The sequence below is a fragment of the Vipera berus genome (assembly GCF_964194415.1).
Source record: "Vipera berus genome assembly, chromosome: 3".
Taxonomy (NCBI): Eukaryota; Metazoa; Chordata; class Lepidosauria; order Squamata; family Viperidae; genus Vipera; species Vipera berus.
Window position 1 is genome coordinate 211,985,856 of NC_138204.1, and position 20,966 is coordinate 212,006,821.

Below are 20,966 nucleotides of genomic sequence, written 5' to 3' on the forward strand. Positions count from 1 at the left end.
ATAGGTTTCTTGAAAACCAACATCTGGTATGCTCCCTAGATTATGCTGATGTTAAATATACTACTTTCAGACTATATTAGTGTACACCACCTGTATGCCCTGGATCCATTGTAATCTTTACGGAATACCAAAAATCCAATCGAGGCCAGATTAAGTCATCTTCATTCCCTCTTTTGTTTTAAATTCCAGATTATCTATGCCTCTCACATTTATAATTGCCAGGGAGACTTGAATATCTGGAAGCAAAACAACTCCTATCAACTATTTTTTACACTCCAAACATTTTGCAATGCTACACTGATATCCTCAGTTAACAGACTATCCTCAGTTAACAGACTGACAACGTGAAGAGCAATAAAAAAAGGTTAAGTATTTGCAGACATGGATCCGATTCTGAACTTCCCAAATCAAGACTACTTATCTCCAGCTAAGAGCTCCTTGTTCAACAACCTGCAACAAAGGTTCTACTTTTAGGCAAAAAATAAACCCCACAAATCCATAGGTATAGTATAGGTGGTACCTGCCTCAATAGTAGTAATCGTGAGAGGGATCTTGGGGTTAAGTGGACAATCGCTTAAATATGAGCCAGCCATGTGCTGCAGCTGCCAAAAAAGCCAACACAGTGCTAGGCTGCATTAACAGAGGGATAGAATCAAGATCACGTGAAGTATTAATACCACTTTATAATGCCTTGGTAAGGCCACACTTGGAATATCCAGTTTTGATCCCCGTGATATAAAAAAGATGTTGAGAGTCTGGAAAGAGTGCAGAGAAGAGCAACGAAGATGATTAGAGGTCTGGAGGCTAAAACATATAAGGAACGGATGCTGGAATTGGGTATGTCTAATGAAGAGAAGGACGAGGGGAGACATGATAGCAGCCTTCCAATATCTCAGGGGCTGCCCCAAAGAAGAGGGAGTCAAGCTATTCTCCCAAGCGCCTCAAGGCAGGACAAGAAGCAACGGATGGAAACTAACCAAGGAGAGAAGCAACCTAGAACTAAGGAGAAACCTCCTGACAGTTAGAGCAATGGATCAGTGGACTGGCTTGCCTGCAGAAGCTGTGGGTGCTCCATCACTGGAACTTTTTCAGAACAGCTTGGACAACCAAGTTTGTCTGAAATAACTACAGGGTTTCCTGCCAGAGCAGGGGGTTGGACTAGAATTCTGTTATTCCGTTGGTTCTGAACTTCTACTGAATAGGCCTATTTGCACAAGCTGAATCTCATTTCTAGCCAGACAAGACTTCTACAAAACTCCATTCAAAGTTTTTGCTAGCATATATTTTTTTAAGAGGGGGGTACCTTTTATCAGACTTCTATTTCTGGGACCTATATCTACAGTAACTCCCTTTTTACAACCCAGTAATCTCTTAATTTGGGGCAGAGTCAGGGCCACTGCAGGGAGCTGGGCATTTAAAGGCCGGATGCCCTTCCTGAAGCCACACGGAGTTTGCAACAGATATTTTTTTCTTTGCACGCTAGCAGAGAAACATCTGCCGCTACCCAGCATTGGAACTCTCAACCTTCCAAGTGGAAGGCGAGCATCTTCACCACTAGGCCCCCCACATCGCTCAACCTATAATCTATAGTAAGGATTATATAAAAAATTCATCATTCCCTTGTCAAAGACTGATGGGCTAATGGGATTACAGATCAGCTGTATGGATTTAACTACTAATCTATAATGGACCAATTATACCAAGCTTATGCGAGGTTGTACCAAACCTTGATTCGTGCTGTCACCATGGTGGCGCAGTGGTTAGAATACAATATTGCAGGCTAATTCTGCCAACTGCCAGCAGTTCGATCCTGAGGATGCTCAAGATTGACTCACCCTTCCATCCTTCAAAGGTCGGTAAAATGAGGACCCAGATTGTTAGGGGCAAGAGGCTGACTCTGTAAACCGCTTAGAAAGGGCTGTAAAACACTGTGAAGCGGTATATAAGTCTAAGGGCTACTGCTATTGTTAGTGCTTGTTCCATATCATCCACAGTTCTGGCATTTTTACCAGCAAAATGACAAAGAATGTGTTCACGGATGACACAGAATGATTCCATGAACTTTGGGATCATCTTTGCCCTGTTCACCGCCCTGAGTCCTTCGGGAGAAGGGCGGTATAGAAATATTAATAAATTAAATTAAATTAATTTAAATTAAATTAAATCTTATCTCAATTAACTGTGAAGGAATCATGATCTCATCACAATGATTAAAATTTGCCTCAGGGTCTGCTTATAAAAACCGTTAGGAAAATTGTAAAGGCACCAGTTATTAAATTTGCCTTCCTGTAGTGAAGATAACTTAAGTTTTATTTATGACAACCCAAAGCCAGCATTTAAAATAGAAACCAAAGGGAAAAATCTTAAGTCAGGATAAACACAAATAGGCACATAGGGCAACCTATTTTAAATGTTACACTTTACAACGGATCGCAGGCAGAAGCTTTAATTTAGAAAAAAAACATTTTAGAGATTAAAATCTGATCTAATGCTACAAATAATAGTTAGTCCTTCACTTACAGCCACAGTTGGAATGGGAATTTCCCTCCCTAAGTGACGTGATTGTTAGGTAAATTGTACCTTATTTTAACAACCTTTTATGCCACGGTTGTTCAGCGAATCACATGGTCATTAAACGAATCTGGCTCCCCCCACTAACTTTGCTTGTTTGAAGCCCCCTTGGAAGGTTACAGATGGCAATCACGTGACCCTGGGATGCTGTGATTGTCATAAATACATGCCAGTTGTCAAACACCCACACTTTGATCAAATTGACCCCAGGGATGCTGCAATAGTCGTTAAGTGTGGGAATCAGTCCTAAGTCATTTTTTTCAGCGCCACCGGTAACATCAGTCGCCACATGAGTGGTTGTAAATTGAGGAGCTAAAGCTTTTGCTTGATGAATTGTAACAGTTACAAGTATTCATTTGTATGCCTGCTGATTAACACGTCTCAAATCCCCTAAGCACTTTTCATCTATGAAGATAATATTTAATAAAGGGCGATGCTTTATTGTTCCAATCCCTCGGTCTCAAGCTTAAGAGTACGCAAAGGAAAGATTTCACTTCTTCGGCTTGCTGATTTAATTTTGCACTGATTTACTTGTCCGTGTTACTCCTCTTGCAACAGCGCTTCTAATAATGGTATTTCAGAGGCCTGCAGAAGTGTAAAACCTGAAATTTCGGATTTAAGTAATATATATCATCGTTTCTTTTTGAAGGATGCTTAAGAATTGATTGGGTCTATCACCTTACTGGAAAAGAGTACGATCACAATGCAGTGTTATTCGTTTCATCTTGAAGAGCTACATACCCCTCGTGGACTTCAGCAGATATATAGCACATTCTTTCGAGTGCATTTCAATTATTGGATAATGAGCTGCCGTATGGAGTGCCTGCCCATCCCCAGCTTTAAGTATACAGGTGGTATAAATGTAACCTTTCTATTTCTTCTTTGATTTCTCTACAAGAGGTGGCTCAGCATCAGAGCTTTATCTTCAGCACACGAGAAACAGTTGCTCATATGGTTTTCCCACTTAAAGGGGGAAATAAAATACAATGCTCTCTGCCACTACTCTGCACAAATTTGAATTAAAAGTTAGTCACTCTAATGGCAGAAAGTGAAGAGGAACTAAAGAGCCTCTTGTTGCGAGTGAAGAAGGAGAGTGCAAAACTTGGGTTGAAACTAAACATTAAGAAAACCAAGATCATGGCATCCGGCCCTCTCAATTCCAGGCAAATAGATGGGGAAGAAATGGAGGTAGTGACAGATTTTATTTTCCTGGGCTCCAAGATCACCGCAGATGGGGACTGTAGCCAAGAAATTAAAAGACGCTTGCTCCTGGGGAGGAAAGCCATGGCAAATCTAGACAGCACACTAAAAAGCAGAGACATCACCCTGCCAACAAAAGTGTGTATAGTCAAGGCTATGGTCTTCCCAGTTGCAATGTATGGCAGTGAAAGCTGGACCATAAGAAAGGCCGAGCGCCAAAGAATTGAGGCCTTTGAGCTATGGTGCTGGAGAAGACTCCTGCGAGTCCCTTGGACTGCAAGGCGATCAAACCGGTCAGTCCTAGAGGAGATCAACCCTGACTGCTCTTTAGAAGGCCAGATCCTGAAGCTAAAACTCAAATACTTTGGACACCTAATGAGAAGGAAGGACTCACTGGAGAAGAGCCTCATGCTGGGAAAGGTGGAGGGCAAGAGAAGAAGGGGACGACAGAGAATGAGGTGGCTGGATGGAGTCACTGAAGCAGTAGGCGTGAGCGTAAATGGACTCCAGAAGATGGTAGAGGACAGGAAGGCCTGGAGGAACGTTGTCCATGGGGTCGCGATGGGTCGGACATGACTTCGCAGCTAACAACAACAAACGTGAGCTGGCCACAAACAAGGAGTGTATATTGGAGGTGGTGACCCTTTGAGAGCTGTATGCAACGAAATTTCATTTTGAGGTATGCCGATTGGTGTACATTCAAAGTGACAATAAAGTTGTCGTTGTTGTTGCAAGACGAGAATGTAAAATAAATAAGATCCCTGAGCCAAACTCCATGAAGCTCATCTTTTCCTAGTGCACATATAACTCTTTTGCCTTCTTCGCCAATTCTTTCATAATTTCTGTTGTTGTTAAAATGTTTTCAATTTGTTCATCATTTTGCTTGTTTTTTCTGTATTCGATATCCATGTGACCTCTGTTTTTATTTGGTTATTCCAAACCTTCTTCCAAAATTTGGAATTGTACTTTCACCATGCCGTTTTTCAGTATATGTACAGTCATGTTTGAAAAAGTAAACACTCTTTGAGTTCTATGATTTTACGTTGTCAGGATAAGGTAAAAGTCACCTGGTCCTTAGCAGTTCTTAAAAGCAAGCAGGCACAACCTCAGATGAACAAGAACACATGACATGTTACACCATATCATCATTTATTTACAAAAAGAAAGCCAAAATGGAGAAGCTGTGTGTGAGTGCACCGTTACTGTCCCAGAAGGTATGAAAAGGCTAAGTGACAGTCAGGTGCTGCCAATCAAGTGCCCTTGATCAACTGATCATCAGTGTGAGAGACAAAGCCCAGGTTTTAGGAGTTTGCTGTTCCAGCACAACGCCAAAGAGGAAAAAAAAAACATCAGCAATGATTTTAGACAAGTAATTGTTGCTCTCCATCAATCTGGGCAGGGCTATAAGGCCATTTCCAAGCAACTTAAAATCCATCATTCTATAAAGGTAGTGCTAGTCGTTTCCGACTCTAGGGGCCGGTGCTCATCTCCGTTTCAAAGCCAAAGAGGACGAGGACGTCTCCGTGGTCATGTGGCCGGCATGACTAGACGCCAAAGGCGCACGGAACACTGTTACCTTCCCACCGTAGTGGTCCCTATTTTTCTACTTGCATTTTTACGTGCTTTCGAACTGCTAGGTTGGCAGAAGCTGGGACGAGTAACAGGCACTCATTCTGTTACGCGGCACTCGGGATTCAACCCGGCAAACTGCAGACCTTCTGATCGACAGGCTCAGCATCCTAACCCACTAAGCCACCGCGTCCCTTTTATCATTCTATAGTGAGGAAGATTACGCAGAACTGGAAAACACACAAGACAGTTGCCAATCTTCCCAAGTGTGGATATCCCAGCAAATTCACTCCAGGGTCAGAGAGTGCAATGTTCAGAGAAATTGCAAAACATTCAAGAGTTACACTTCAGACTCTACAGGGCTCAGTTAGCATGTTAAATGTTCAAGAATGTCTAGTTTAATGAAAAGAAGGAGTAGGGGTGACATGATAGCAATATCTTCCAATATCTCAGGGGCTGCCCCAAACAGGAGGGAGTCAAGCTATTCTCCAAAGCGCCTGAAGGCAGGACAAGAAGCAACGGATGGAAACTAACCAAGGAGAGAAGCAACCAAGAACTGAGGAGAAATTTCCTGTTAGAACAAATTACCCAGGGGAACAACCTGCCTCCAGAAACGGTGGATGCTCCAATACTGGGATAAAAACTTCCAGTATTGGAGCATCCACCGTTTCTGGAGGCAGGTTGTTAAGAAGAGACTGGACAGCCATTTGTCTGAAATGGTATTGATTTTCCTGCCTGAGCAAGGGGTTGGACTAGATGACCTCCAAGGTCCCTTCCAACTCTGTTATTTGTTAAATTCTTATCACTACAATTAGGGGAGAAAACTGAACAAGTATGGTTTGTTTGGAAGGGCTGCCAGGTGATTTCGGATATAGAGTCCTTCAACTGAGTATGGTAGTCAACTGTAACATCAACTCTTCCGCACTCACTAATCAGAAACTACCGGTATATCTATCCTACGTTTAGTAAAAGCAAGAGCGTTGGTTAAAATTTACCGTTTCTTGCTGATCTATCAGTTTTGTTTTGGGTTTGTTTGGGTTTGTTGTTGTTGTTTTTTTTTTTTGCTATATTTAACAGATGGAATATTGTTAACATAGCTTAAAAATAGTAGCTTCTATGGGAAAGCTTCCCAATTAGTAGTAGTTGCCACAATAACCTTTCTCAGAATAAACACTATGTGTAAAACTGGTAAGAGTTACTATAGCAACTAAAGGCAATTTCAAGACACCATTAATGAGGAATGCAGTATTTGTGTCACAAAAGAAATTGGATGCTGCTGTTAGCAGCCACTCTTTAAAGAACGTTGATACTTTTCGTTCTACTCCAAGAAGCAGCATAGAGTAAAAAAAAAAGAGCTAGGAAAGACGGTTTAACATCTTCGTAACAACTACACTGGATGATCCTCAAAAGAATGTCATTAGGTCCTTAAGTTGCGGATGAGAAAAATGTTTAGTTTCCAGCTGTTATCTGGAGTTGGTCTGCAGCCTGTGTGTCACATGTGCACATACAAAAGATCCAGGAAGAAGCAATCCCAGTGGCAGTGATTGCTAGTGGTAGCAATCAGACACACAAAACACAATCTTTCAGGAGACCCTAACCCTCTGGCCTACACTCATCCTCCAAAAATGAGGAGGAGGAAATGTATTTATAATTAGAGACTTTTTAAATTGTCTCTGAAAATAGCACGTAGCTTTCTATCAAATATGACAAGATAGAATAATGTTCCAGTTTCAAAATTCGTCCGGGGTACTCTTCAATAAAAAAAAAAAAATCCTCTGTGCTGTATTAAAAAAAAACACAATACAGGTAGTCCTCGACTTACAACAGTTGGCTTAGTGACCGTTCAAAATTACAACGGCACTGAAAAAAAGTGACTTATCGTTTTTCACACTTACGACCCACTGCGGCATCCCCAGGGTCGCCTGACAAAAATTTGGATGCTTGGCAACTGATTCATATTTACGTCGGTCGCAGCGTCCCGGGGTCACGTGAGTCCCCTTTTTTGCAACCTTTTGACAAGCAAAGTCAATGGGGAAAGCCAGATTCCTCTAAAAACTGTGTTACTAGTTAGCTGTCGTGATTCACTTAACAACTGTGGCAAGAGACATCGTAAAATGGGACAACATTGACTTAACAACCATCTTGGCTTAACCACAAGAATTTTGGGCTCAGCGGTGACCATAAGTGGAGGGCTATCTGTATTTTACATACTAGGAAAACAGCCGATGCCAAAATAATAATAATAATAATAATAATAATAATAACAATAATAATAATAATAACAATTATTATTATTATTATTATTATTATTATTATTATTATTATTATTATTATTATTATTTCATGCTTTGAGTTTCATGCTCTCTGAATAAGTTTAATAATAATAATAATAATAATAATAACAAGAAGAAGAAGAAGAAGAAGAAGAAGAAGAAGAAGAAGAAGAAGAAGAAGAAGAAGAAGAAGAAGAAGAAGAAGAAGAAGTAGTAGTAGTAGTAGTAGTTGGAAGGGACCTTGGAGGTCATCTAGCCCAACCCCCTGCTCAGGCAGGAAACCTTATACCATTTCAGGCAAATGGCTGTCCAGTCTCTTCTTAAAAACTTCCAGTGTTGGAGCATTCACCGCTTCTGGAGGCAGGTTGTCCCACTGTTTAGTTGTTCTCACTGTCAGGAAGTTTCTCCTTAGTTCCAGGTTGCTTCTCTCCTTGACTAGTTTCCATCCGTTGCTTCTTGTCCTGCCTTCAGGTGCTTTGGAGAAGAGCTTGACTTTTCCAGAATCTTCCCAGGTATTGAGGTCAGGCTGATATCTTAGCTTTCAAATGGTTACAGGGATCAGCTTTTGGTTTTGTTGTCTGGCTTATTGTTTAGGTGAGTTCATTATTTCCCAGGAATGCGTACGAAACGTAAATTGGAAACGCTGCCCCTGTTTTCCACAATCAGATCTTCCCTTCTCAAGCCTCAGCTGATACTTTCAGATGAGGCTTGTGGCTTTATTAATGCCAAAAGGGTTGATCTTATGGCCATAAATGATAATAAATGAATAACTGATGTGTTTTTGAGACAAATGAAATTAAAATCTCCACTGATGCAGAAGGGAGAATAAGGGACTTGGAAATTCGGAAATTGTGGTTTTTCCTCAAGGAAACAATAATCAAATATAAACTTTTGGCTTTTTTTGACGTCAGGAGGCTGATTATACAACATCAACCTAAATTTTCTATACCAAGCACCTTCTTCGGTTGCCAAAGAAAAGAGCATTTACAAAACTATTTTAAAATGTAAACGAAAGAGCGGCATTTAATGATATGCCTCACCTCTTTTCCTACTTTTAATCACCTTTAATTAGATGCTTTGCCTATCTTCTTCCTGTCCAGCTCTTCCTTTTATTGCTCACTTGCTTTGGCGGTAAATATACTCTTTTTATTGTGAGAAAGGGAAGAGGTGAGTCAATCAGGTTGCCAACAAGTGGAATTAAATCGCTGGATTTTAAAAAGGAAAATAACTTGCTGAAATGCTTGTGGAATACAAATTATCAATTGTTACCAGATAATCCAGACTATTCTAAAATGACATTTGTTTCTTCTAGGGCAGGGGTAGGCAACCTTGGCTCTTTTTTGACTCGGGGACTTCAACTCCCAGAATTCCTGAGCCAGCCACGCTGAGGGGAAAGGGAGAGGTTTCCAAGCTGAGCCACGCTGGCTCAGGAATTCTGGGAGTTGAAGTCCGCCAGTCATAAAAGGGTCGAGGTTGCCTAACCCTGGCCTAGGCCGCTTTATGACTCGTGGACTTCAACTCCCAGAATTCCTGAGCCAGCCATGCTGAGGAGAAATGGAGAGGTTTCCAAGCTGAGCCTTGCTGGCTCAGGAATTCTGGGAGCTGAAGTCCACAAGTCATAAAAGAGCCAAGGTTGCCTACCCCTGTTCTAGGGAGAACTCTAGTATATCATGAGCTCTGATGATGCAGTGGTTAGAATGGAGTATGGCAGACTGACTCTGCCCACAGCCAGGAGTTCGATCCTGATGGGCTCAAGGTTGGCTCGGCCATCCATGCTTCCGAGGTCGGGAAAATGAGGACGCGGATTCTTGGGGGCAATATGATGACATTGTAAACCGCCTAAAGTGTGCTGTAAAGCACTGTGAAGTGGTATATAAATCTAAGTGCTACTGCTATTGCTATAACATAACCCTGCTAAGCTCCTGATTAACAGCTTGTACAACTGTAAAAAGGTAAAGGTTCCCCCGCACATGCGTGCTAGTCGTTTCTGACTCTAGGGGCCGGTGCTCATCTCCGTTTCAAAGCCAAAGAGCCAGCGCTTGTCCGAGGACGTCTCCGTGGTCATGTGCCCGGCATGACTAGACGCCAAAGGCGCACGGAACGCTGTTACCTTCCCACCGTAGTGGTCCCTATTTTTCTACTTGCATTTTTACGTGCTTTCGAACTGCTAGGTTGGCAGAAGCTGGGACGAGTAACAGGCGCTCACTCTGTTACAACTGTACTGTTTAGTTAATTGCAATATCGCATGACATTTATTTGTGTCATTTGTATCTCAATCTTATTGTTTTTACAAATAACTGAAGGTGGCAAACATGTCCAACACAGCTTGCTCCTCCGATTTTCCCCACAACAACAACCCTGTGAGGTGGATTGGAGAGAGAGAGAGAGAGAGAGAGACAGAGAGAGAGAGAGAGACACACAGAGAGAGAGAGAGACAGAGAGAGACAGAGAGAGATTGGCCCAAGCCCAAGGTCACCCAGCTGGCTTTCATGGCTAAGGCAGAACTTGAATTCACGGTTTCCTGTTTTCCAGTCTGATGCTTTAACCACTACACCAAACTAGACCCCACTGTTCTTATAGAATTTCCTTTCCTTTCCTATTTCGTTTTTTTAAATTTCTGTTTTTCCTTCCCAGTCAACCTCCACATATTGTCATATAGGAAAAATTTGCAAAAAAATCTCCCTGACGCAAAAATAAATTCAACATGAAACCGCTGGGTGAGATCATTCGTGGTTTTGGAGTTGGGTATCATCAATATGCTGATGATACTCAACTTTTCATTTCGACCCCAAACCACCCCAGTGATGCCCTCGCTGTGATGTCCCGTTGCCTGGAGGCGGTTCGGGTCTGGATGGGGAGGAACAGACTTCAACTCAACCCTGACAAGACTGAGTGGCTGTACATTCCGGCATCCCGGGACATTCAAAATGTTCCATCCCTTTCTATGGGGGGTGAGCTTTTACCCCCCGTGGACAGGGCTCGCAACTTGGGAGTCCTCCTAGATTCACGACTTACCCTAGAAGACCATATAGTAGCCGTGACTAGGGGGGCTTTCGCCCAGGTTCGCCTGGTGCGCCAGTTGCGGCCCTATCTGGACCGGGATGCCTTGTGTACGGTCACTCATGCGCTCGTGACCTCTCGCCTAGACTATTGTAATGCTCTCTACATGGGGCTTCCCTTGAAGACCACTCGGAGGCTCCAACTGGTACAGAATGCGGCCGCGAGAGTTGTCCTGGGAGTTTCCCGGTACTCCCATGTTACACCTTTGCTCCGCGAGCTGCATTGGTTACCAGTTGTCTTCCGGGTGAGGTTCAAAGTCTTGGTTATGATCTTTAAGTCCTTACATGGCATGGGTCCGGGATACCTCGAGGACCACCTGCTGCCGGCGTCAACTCCCCTCCGCCCTGTGCGTGCCCACAGAGAGGGCCTCCTCAGGGTGCCTCCAGTCAGGGAATGTCGACTGGTGGCCCCCAGGGGGAGGGCCTTCTCTGTGGGTGCCCCGGCACTATGGAACCAACTGCCGGTTGAGCTCCGGATGGCATCGGACCTCCGATCCTTCCGTCGCGGGTTGAAGACCCATTTGTTTGAGTTAGCTGGTCTGGCCTGAAGGGGAATTTGGGTTTTTAATTGGTTTTATTATTTCATTATTGTTATATTTTAATTGGGCATGGTTTAATTTTCTTTTAATTTTTGTATACCTATTTATATATGCCCTGTGAACCGCCCTGAGTCCCTAGGGAGAAGGGCGGTATAGAAATCCAATAATAATAATAATAATAATAATAATAATAATAATAATAATAATAATAATAATAATAATAATAATAATAATAATAACAACAACAACAACAACAAAATAATCTTTTCAAATTAAAAAAAACTTTCTTCAGTGTAAATCTTGGGGCATACAATAAACCGGTGTATCTTGGAAAAAAAGAGAAGCCAGTAAACAAAGGAAGTCTGAACTTACCGCTGGCATTCTCCAGCATGCAACACTAAATCTTCATTGTTCTTTGCACTGATCATGAGTTCATGTTCCGTTGAGTTGAACACATCAAGGAGCAAATGGCACTGGCGAGTACTATTTGGAAAATTGAAATAAGTACAATATCACATCAAACATATTATTAAACATACTGTGTACACTTTCAAGGAACAATTTTCAAATCAGTTATATGCAACCCACATGCAACCGACAAAATACAGAGTTCTTGCACTATCACACAGTTTTTATCACTGAATGAGACTCTGGTTATCTAAAACAAAATGTTTTTTTTTCACAAATAATTTACCTATAAAGGGGGAGAGGTTGCTACAACTATGCTGTTGAGAGCAGATTAGGTTTTCTAACTTTCCTCTCTGTGAGATGGGGGTCTCACTTAAGTTCAAGGTCATCCCCTTGGGGACAATGAGATCACTTACTAGGCTATGTAAAAATATTTTTCCTTATCCTTGCAATTAATTATTCTGGCTGGTGTACATTCATTTGATCCCAAACCAAATTCCATCTTGTCCTCTACACAAATGCTTGTGGCATTCTGGCCAAATGTACCAGAATTGCACCAGTACTGTCACAACATATAGGAGGGAATACTGCAGATAAGATAAGATAAGATAAGATAAGATAAGATAAGATAAGATAAGATAAGATAAGATAAGATAAGATAAGATAAGATAAGATAAGATAAGATAAGATAAGATAAGATAAGATAAGATGATAAGATAAGATAAGATAAGATAAGATAAGATAAGATAAGATAAGATAAGATAAGATAAGATAAGATGATAAGATAAGATAAGATAAGATAAGATGGTGAGGTGAGGTGAGGTGAGGTGAGGTGAGGTGAGGTGAGAAGACAAGAGAAGACAAGAGAAGAGAAGCTTTATTGTCATTTTTTACTGTGGGCACAACGACATACATGAACGTTGGAAGATGGTTTGGACTGGCGGACGGGCATTGGGGAGAGAATGTTTCTGCTCTCCCCCCTCAGACTGGCGGCGCTGGTTGGCGGTGTGAGGATCGACAGAGGCCTGGCCTGCCTGTCCTTTACTTTCTTTGCTGACAGGCAGGCATTATGGCTAGCTCTGTACCTGATGGGAATTAAGATCTCCCTATTGATAGTCCAATGTGGACGGGACCGAACCATGGTGGGAGGACGGTTTTGGACTGGTCAGCGACCACCTCACTGGTGTGAGAGACCAGTTGGGGTGGGCCTGGCTCAGGATCCCCCTTTTCTCTCTCTGCTCCAGTTAGACTCCTCAGGCGGAGTGAGAGGACGGCTGAGGTTGTCCCTTGGATTTCCATCTCAGGTGAGAGCTGAGATGGCCTTGCAGATTGAGAGATATGCCCACTGGACTTCTTCTTTCTCCATCTATGTACCATCAACGAGCGATCCTCTGGACATATTTGCAACATCGGCCCTAAGAGACTATTCGAGCGCAATATGGTCTATCGTTATTCCGAAGCGGACTTGTATGCCCTTAGGGCGGTTCCTGCCTCATGGGCGCGACCTGTCGCCTGTTTCCATACTCCCCTTAATGACGGGCCCAAGCTTTGGGACTCCGAGAGGTGGTTGGGCTTAGATAGGGGCCTCGAGTTAAGACGTGCTAAGAGGCCCCTGATAAGATTCTTAGCCGGTTATTTTAAGAGGTTAGGGAGGGGGAGGGAGGGGGGGGTAGGGAGGGAACCTGTAACCGGCACTCAGTCTGGACCTGTTAGAGGTCCCAACGGGACGGGGTCGGGGGAGGTGGCTGCTGGCGCTGGGAATGTGGGGGTGGGGCATCGAATCCCCACGGCGATAGGGTATGGCAGCAGGTGTTTGCGCGGAGGGCCATATCAACATCTGGGATCGCGCCCCCGCTATCTCCGAGCGGTGGCGCGCTCCGACCCTCCGGTTAGCACCCTCTTACCCGGGGATGAGGGTGATCAGGCCCCTGAGCTCAGGTTGGTCTATTTTAACGCTAGATCCGTAGTTAACAAAGCTCCCCTCATCCGTGATCTGATCGAGGAGGAATGTGCGGATCTAGCGTGCATCACGGAGACTTGGCTGGGCTCGGAGGGAGGGGTGCCTCTCTCCGAGTTATGCCCGCCAGGTTTCCGGGTCCTGTACCAGCCACGGGCTCAGGGCAGGGGTGGTGGGGTGGCAGTGGTTATTCGGGAGACTTTGTGTCCCCGGGAGGCCACCATTGTCCAGATGGCCGGGAGTGAATCCCTCCTCTTGAGATGTGGTCCTCGGGTTCAGTTGGGCTTGTTGCTTACATACCTGGCGCCCAGCTGTGTGGCAACAGCCCTGCCTGAGCTGCTCGACACCCTCTCAGGGTTGACGGTGGAGTTCCCCAGGCTTATAGTCCTGGGTGACTTCAACCTGCCATCACTGGGAGGGTCGTCGGAGTTAGCTCGGGAGTTCATGGCCTCCATGACAGCCACCAGCTCCCTCTGTTCCTGGAGGAAACTGATTATCTGGACCTGTACCAATCGGGCTTCAGGCCCGGACACAGCACGGAGACGGCATTGGTCGCGCTGGTGAATGATCTCTGGAGGGCTAGGGACAGGGGTTGTTCCTCTGTCCTGGTCCTATTAGAACTCTCAGCGGCGTTCGATACCATCGACCATGGTATCTTGCTGCGGCGTCTCAGGGGGCTGGGAGTGGGAGGCACCGTTTTACGGTGGTTCTCCTCCTACCTCCAGGGCCGCTCGCAGTCGGTGTTGACAGGAGGGCAGAGATCCGCCCCGAGGTCTCTCATTTGTGGAGTTCCTCAGGGGTCGGTTCTCTCGCCCCTCCTGTTCAACATCTATATGAAGCCGCTGGGCGAGATCATTCGTGGTTTTGGGGTGGGGTATCACCAGTACACTGATGATACCCAACTTTTTCTTTCCACCCCGAACCAACCCAGTGATGCCCTCTCCGTGATGTCCCGGTGCCTGGAGGCGGTTCAGGTCTGGATGGGGAGAAACAGGCTTCGTCTCAATCCCGCCAAGACTGAGTGGCTGTGCATATCGGCATCTCGGGTTAACCACGTTATTCCATCCTTAATGATGGGGGGTGAGGTGTTACCTCCCGTTGATAGGGCTCGCAACCTGGGCGTCCTCCTGGATTCACGGCTCAATTTTGAAGACCATATAGGAGCCGTGACCAGGGGGGCTTTTGCACAGGTTCGCCTGGTGCGCCAGTTGCGTCCCTATCTGGACCGAGACGCCCTACGCACAGTTACTCATGCGCTTGTGACCTCCCGCTTGGACTACTGTAATGCTCTCTACATGGGGATGCCCTTGAAGACCACTCGGAGGCTTCAATTGGTGCAGAATGCGGCCGCGCGAGTTGTAATGGGGGTTTCCCGATACTCCCATGTAACACCTCTACTCCGCGAGCTGCATTGGCTTCCGGTTGCCCTCCGGGTGAAATTCAAGGTGCTGGTTATTACCTATAAAGCCCTACATGGCCTGGGTCCGGGTTATTTGAGGGAACACCTGCTGCCGGCATCAAACGCCCTTCGCCCAGTGCGCTCCCACAGGGAGGGTCTGCTCAGGGTTCCGCCGGTGAGAGATTGCCGGCGGGTGACACCCAGGGATAGGGCCTTCTCAGTGGGAGCGCCTGCCCTCTGGAACCAGCTGCCGGTGGAGCTGAGAACTGCCCCCGACCTCCGATCATTCCGCCGGGGCCTGAAGACCTGGCTCTTCGAGCTCTCGGGCCCAGGCTGAGGAGAAATTTTTAATTGGGGTTTTTAATGTGTACAGGGTCAATTTAATATTTTTTAATTTGGTTTTAACTTTTGTATGTTGGATTTTTTAATTCCCTGTAAACCGCCCTGAGTCCTCAGGGAAAGGGCGGTATATAAATGTAACTAAATAAATAAATAAATAAATAAATAAAAATGAAATTTAGTTGCCTGCTTTCAAAGTGATACACACCTAAACGTACTATATACAACATATACATACTATATGCAACATATATATATATATATATACACCCCTGCATATACATAACATGTGAATATTAAACATTGTCCATCTTGAATACATAACGGGAAGAGGAAGCCTGAGAGTTCACAAGATTTACACTGTATGGAACGAAACTGTGGCTGAATCTGGATGTTCTGCTGCGGGTACCACGAAGCCCCCTCCGCCCAGAAGGTAACAAGGAAAACAGGTCGCGAAGAGGTAGTGTCCCAGATAATCTTGCAGACTCGTGTTGTGATTCAGGGCCAGCCTGTGGGTCCGGCAGCCGGCTCGGATGTCTCGGATGACTCAGATGAGGGGGAGGAGGAGGGTGTTGAAGACGAGCTTGCTGATGATGGCTTGGAGGCTTCGCAGAGCCCCCAGCCAGGGCCCTCTTCTCAGCTGCGCGAGCCCGAGAGTGCGGATGATGATGACCCACAGCTGGCCCTGTTCAAGGACGCCCGACGCAGGAGGCAGTCAAGCAGGAACAAGCAGAGAAAGGCTGTGGGACTCCTCGGAAGGAGGCACAGGGAGGCCACGCCCTGAACTCTAAATAAAAGGAGTGTTTGGGGAAGGGCTGGTTGCTGAAAGCAACCGTTCCGTTTGAGGATTCAAGTTCCAGTGTTTTGTTTCTTGTTCTGTTGTTTGTGTAATAAATCTTGGCAGACGCTTTCCAGCCTCAGACGCTCTCCAGTCTCTACTGTTTATACAGGGGTTTGCCTTTCTGCAAGGCCGGTAGCAGGCTGGTTCAGAACAGTTTGCTTTCAGCCTCCCACCCCTTACTACTACGATGGAGCAGCTACGTGCCGAGAATGCTCAGCTCACTCAGCAACTCACTTTGCTGGCAGCTCAGGTGGCTCAACTGCAAGCTCAGGTACATGCTGCACCCCCACCCAGGAGGAAATGTCAGATAGCAATGCCGGATAAATTTGCTGGCAATCCAGAATTGTTTCCTGCCTTCCTGGGACAATGCCAGCTTTTTATCAGCGTGAGAGCAGCTGATTTCCCCACTGACCGGGATAAGGTGGGATTCGTGTTAAGCCTTCTTTCGGGGGATGCAGCTCGTTGGGGCACGCCTTTGCTGGCACAACCTAGCCCTTTGTTGGATAACTTTGTGGGGTTTTGTGACCATATGCGCCTAATGTACGAGGACCCAATTAAGATGCAGACTGCCACCCGACGCCTGAAAGCTCTGAGACAGGGTCAGCGCCCCCTACAGGCTTATATCAGCGATTTCCGGCTGCTTAGCCAGGATTCCGCCTGGAATGAGGCTGCGCTCGTGGATGCCTTCCAGGATGGATTGTCGGAGGAGATGTTGGATGAGCTGGCCCGCGTGGACATTCCCTCAGACCTGAATGGGCTGATCCATCTTTGCCTGCGGATCGATGCCCGGCTGCAGCAGCGAAAGAGTCGCCGTGCCACCCCACAGACCCCTGCCGCCCCTGTTGTGCGTGAGCCCCCAGTCCAAAGGGAGGAGCCAATGGAGCTGGGTGCCGCCAGGTCTCGTCTATCGGTGACGGAAATGGACAGACGACGATCGGGGGGGTTGTGTTTTTACTGTGGGGACCCTGGACATTTGGCTGCTTCTTGCCTAAAGAAGCGTCAGCGGGCATCAGTGACCAAGCCTGCCCCGAGAAAGTCCCCTACTTTGCTGTCGGGAAACGGCCCGAGCCCGATCTAGACGGTGTGATAGATCGGGCGACCCACAACAACCACACCGAGCGACGCCGTTCCGTTGGTGCCTGTGAACCTCCACGGCATTTGATTTTGGAGGCACGTCTGATCCTTCCTGGCAAGCCAGAGGGGATTCCAGTCCATGCCTTAATTGACTCTGGGGCTACCACAAACTTTATGGACTCGGCCTTTGTGGCCAAATGGGCTGTTCCCCAGTGTCCGGTGGATCCGCCCATGCTAGTGGAGACTATCGATGGTCGAGTGCTCCTGTCCGGGCCTATTACGGCCGCCACGCTACCAGTGTGTATGGCCATCAGTTCCCATGTGGAGGCCATCCAGTTCTACATCACTTCGGATCTGCACTTCCCCGTGGTCTTGGCACTGGCGTGGCTCCGGGCGCATGATCCACAGATCTATTGGTCTCAGAACTTGGTCACCTTCCCAAGCTTGCAGTGCGTGGACCACTCCCGCCATATCTGTGCTGGCCAGGTGGAGGGTTCCCCAGGGGTTTCCTTGCCTCCCGAACTATCCGACTTTGCTGATGTGTTCAGCGAGTCAGAGGCGGATCAGTTACCCCCGCACAGGCCCTATGACTGCTCCATTGATTTAGTCCCTGATGCGCCTCTCCCAGTGGGGCGTTTGTACTCCATGTCGGAGCCCGAGTTGGCTGCATTGCGGGACTTCCTGGAAAAGAATTTGGCTCGCGGTTTCATCCGGCCCTCGTCCTCGCCAGTGTCTGTGCCCGTGCTCTTCGTCAAAAAGAAGTCGGGCGAGTTACGACTTTGCTGTGACTACCGGAAACTCAACGCCATCACGGTGCGCAACCGTTACCCGCTGCCCCTCATCCCCGAGCTCTTGGACCGACTCCGGGAGGCTAAGATCTTCACGAAACTGGACCTGCGTGGAGCTTACAACCTCGTCAGAGTTCGGCCGGGTGATGAGTGGAAGACGGCGTTTGGTACTCGCTATGGACATTTTGAGTACACGGTGATGCCGTTTGGCCTGACCAACGCCCCCGCTGTGTTTCAGCATTTTATGAACGACATCTTTCGGGATCTGTTGGACCAGTTTGTCGTGATCTACCTGGACGACATCCTGATTTACTCCCCGTCGCGTGAAGTGCATCATCAGCATCTCCGTCAGGTCCTGCAGCGCCTCCGGGAACATCGGCTGTTTGCCAAGTTAGAGAAGTGCCAGTTCTACCAGGTGACCATCGATTTCCTGGGTCACCGCATTTCTCCTGAGGGCATCGCCATGGAGCCGAGTAAAGTTGAGTCGTTGCAGAGTTGGCAACCCCCGCGTCGCGTGAAGGATGTTCAGCGACTTCTTGGATTTGCCAACTACTATCGAACATTCATCCCTGGCTTTGCCGCCTTGACAGCCCCCCTCACCCGGCTCCTGCAGAAGAAGACTCGGTTCCAGTGGAACGCACCAGAACAACAGGCGTTCCAGGCTTTGAAGGACGCCTTCATGAAGGAGCCCATCTTGAAGCATCCTGACCCGCAACGGCCGTTTGTCGTGGAGGCGGACGCCTCCGACATTGCCATTGGGGCCGTGTTACTCCAGGCAACGACGCCCAGCGGTACCCTTTTCCTTTGCGCGTATCACTCTCGGAAATTGAACCCCTCGGAGCGCAACTATACCATTTGGGAGAAGGAGCTGCTGGCCATCAAGGCGGCGTTCGAGGCTTGGAGACATCATCTGGAGGGGGCGCGGCATCAAATCGAGGTCCGGACGGACCACAAGAATCTGGAAAGCCTGCAGACCGCTCGTAATTTGAACCAACGCCAGATCCGGTGGTCCCTTTTCTTTGCGAGGTTTGACTTCCAGGTTCGGTACATACCAAGCGGGCACAATCAGAGAGCGGATGCTCTGTCCAGGAAGCCCGAATATACCCAAGTGGAAGACAAGCTTCTGCCCAGGACAGTGATCCCCGTCGAGTCTTTTGCTGCGGTGCGGGAGCCGGTTGATATACGGGCTCGGATCCGGGAGGCGCAGCAGCAAGAGGCGTGGGTGGCTCAGCGGAAGGAGGAGGTGGGGCCAGACTCGCCTTGGACGGTCACGGATGGACTCTTGTATTATCGTGACCGGCTCTATGTTCCGGGAGGGCCACTCAGGGGACTCGTCCTCAGCCAGTGTCATGATAACCCGGCAGCGGGGCATTTTGGCCTGTTTAAGACTCTGAACCTGGTCTCCCATACCTTCTGGTGGCCCCGAGTCCGACACGACGTCCAGTCTTATGTCACCTCCTGCATCCCATGCAGGCAGGCCAAGTCAGCGACAGGGGCCCCGCCTGGTTTACTGCAGCCTTTGCCAACACCCAAGAGACCCTGGGGGGCTGTGTCCATGGACTTCCTGACGGATTTACCCCCATCCTCCGGCTTCACGACAGTGTTTGTGGTGGTGGACATGCTGACCAAGATGGCGCACTTCATCCCGTCGCGGCTTACCGTCAGCTCGCGCCACTAGTCGCATGTTCATCCAACAGGTGTTTCGGCTGCACGGCCTCCCCGATAGAGTCGTCTCCGATAGGGGGGCCCAGTTTACAGCCCGCTTCTGGCAGGAGTTGATGCGTGCGTTGGACATTAAGGTTTGCCTCTCGTCCGCGCATCATCCTCAAACTGACGGGGGTACCGAGAAGGTCATCGGTATCCTGGAGCAATATCTGCGCTGCTACGTCAACCTGCAGCAGGACAATTGGGTGGACTATCTGGCCATAGCCGAGTTTGCTTTTAACAACTCGCAGCACACCTCCACGCAGATGACACCGTTCTTGGCCAATGTGGGTTATCACCCCCGGTTTTTCCCCCTTTCTCCCGTGGACTCACCGGAGCCGGCAGCGAACGACTTCATGGCGGAGTTACAGGCGATCCATCGGTTGGTGCGACGGCAGCTGGAGAAAGCCAAGGCCGACTACAAGAGGTTTGCCGATCGGTCGAGACGGGATACGCCTCCACTATCGGTGGGGGATCGGGTCTGGCTGTCCACCAGGAACCTACCATCCACACGGCCGGCGAGGAAGCTGGACCACCGTTACCTTGGACCGTTCCCAGTCGAGGCTGTCATCAACCCGGTCGCCTATCGTTTAACTCTGCCACGTTCCCTGCGCGTGCACCCAGTCTTCCATCGGTCCCTGTTGGTCCCCGAACAACCGGCTTGTCCACTCCGCCAAGCGGAACCTCCCACATCAGGACCTCGTGATGGAGGCAGCACCCCCGAGTACGAGGTCGCCAGCATCAGGGATTCCCGTTGGTTGAAAGGTCATTTCTGATCGTACCTGATCGAGTGGAAAGGGTACGGGCCGGAGGACTTCACATGGGAAGACGCGACCGCCGTTCATGCCCCTGCGTTGGTGACTGCTTTTCACGAACAATTCCCATCCCGACCGCATCCGGATCGGCAGCCCCGGGGGAAGGGCCCTGCGGTGCGGGATAGTGTTGTGATTCAGGGCCAGCCTGTGGGTCCGGCAGCCGGCTCGGATGTCTCGGATGACTCAGATGAGGGGGAGGAGGAGGGTGTTGAAGACGAGCTTGCTGATGATGGCTTGGAGGCTTCGCAGAGCCCCCAGCCAGGGCCCTCTTCTCAGCTGCGCGAGCCCGAGAGTGCGGATGATGATGACCCACAGCTGGCCCTGTTCAAGGACGCCCGACGCAGGAGGCAGTCAAGCAGGAACAAGCAGAGAAAGGCTGTGGGACTCCTCGGAAGGAGGCACAGGGAGGCCACGCCCTGAACTCTAAATA

General features: G+C 47.9%; 1 protein-coding gene across 2 annotated transcripts in view; it reads right to left on the minus strand.

The window, feature by feature from the left end:
* The window catches only part of TRAPPC9 (trafficking protein particle complex subunit 9), a 353,693-nt gene that overhangs the window by 222,627 nt on the left and 110,100 nt on the right, over positions 1 to 20,966 (minus strand). For both annotated transcript variants that reach the window (XM_081323018.1, XM_081323017.1), the window contains one exon: positions 11,584 to 11,694. In XM_081323018.1, coding sequence (XP_081179144.1) covers positions 11,584 to 11,694 — 111 coding nt within the window. The remainder of the gene's footprint in view (positions 1 to 11,583; positions 11,695 to 20,966) is intronic.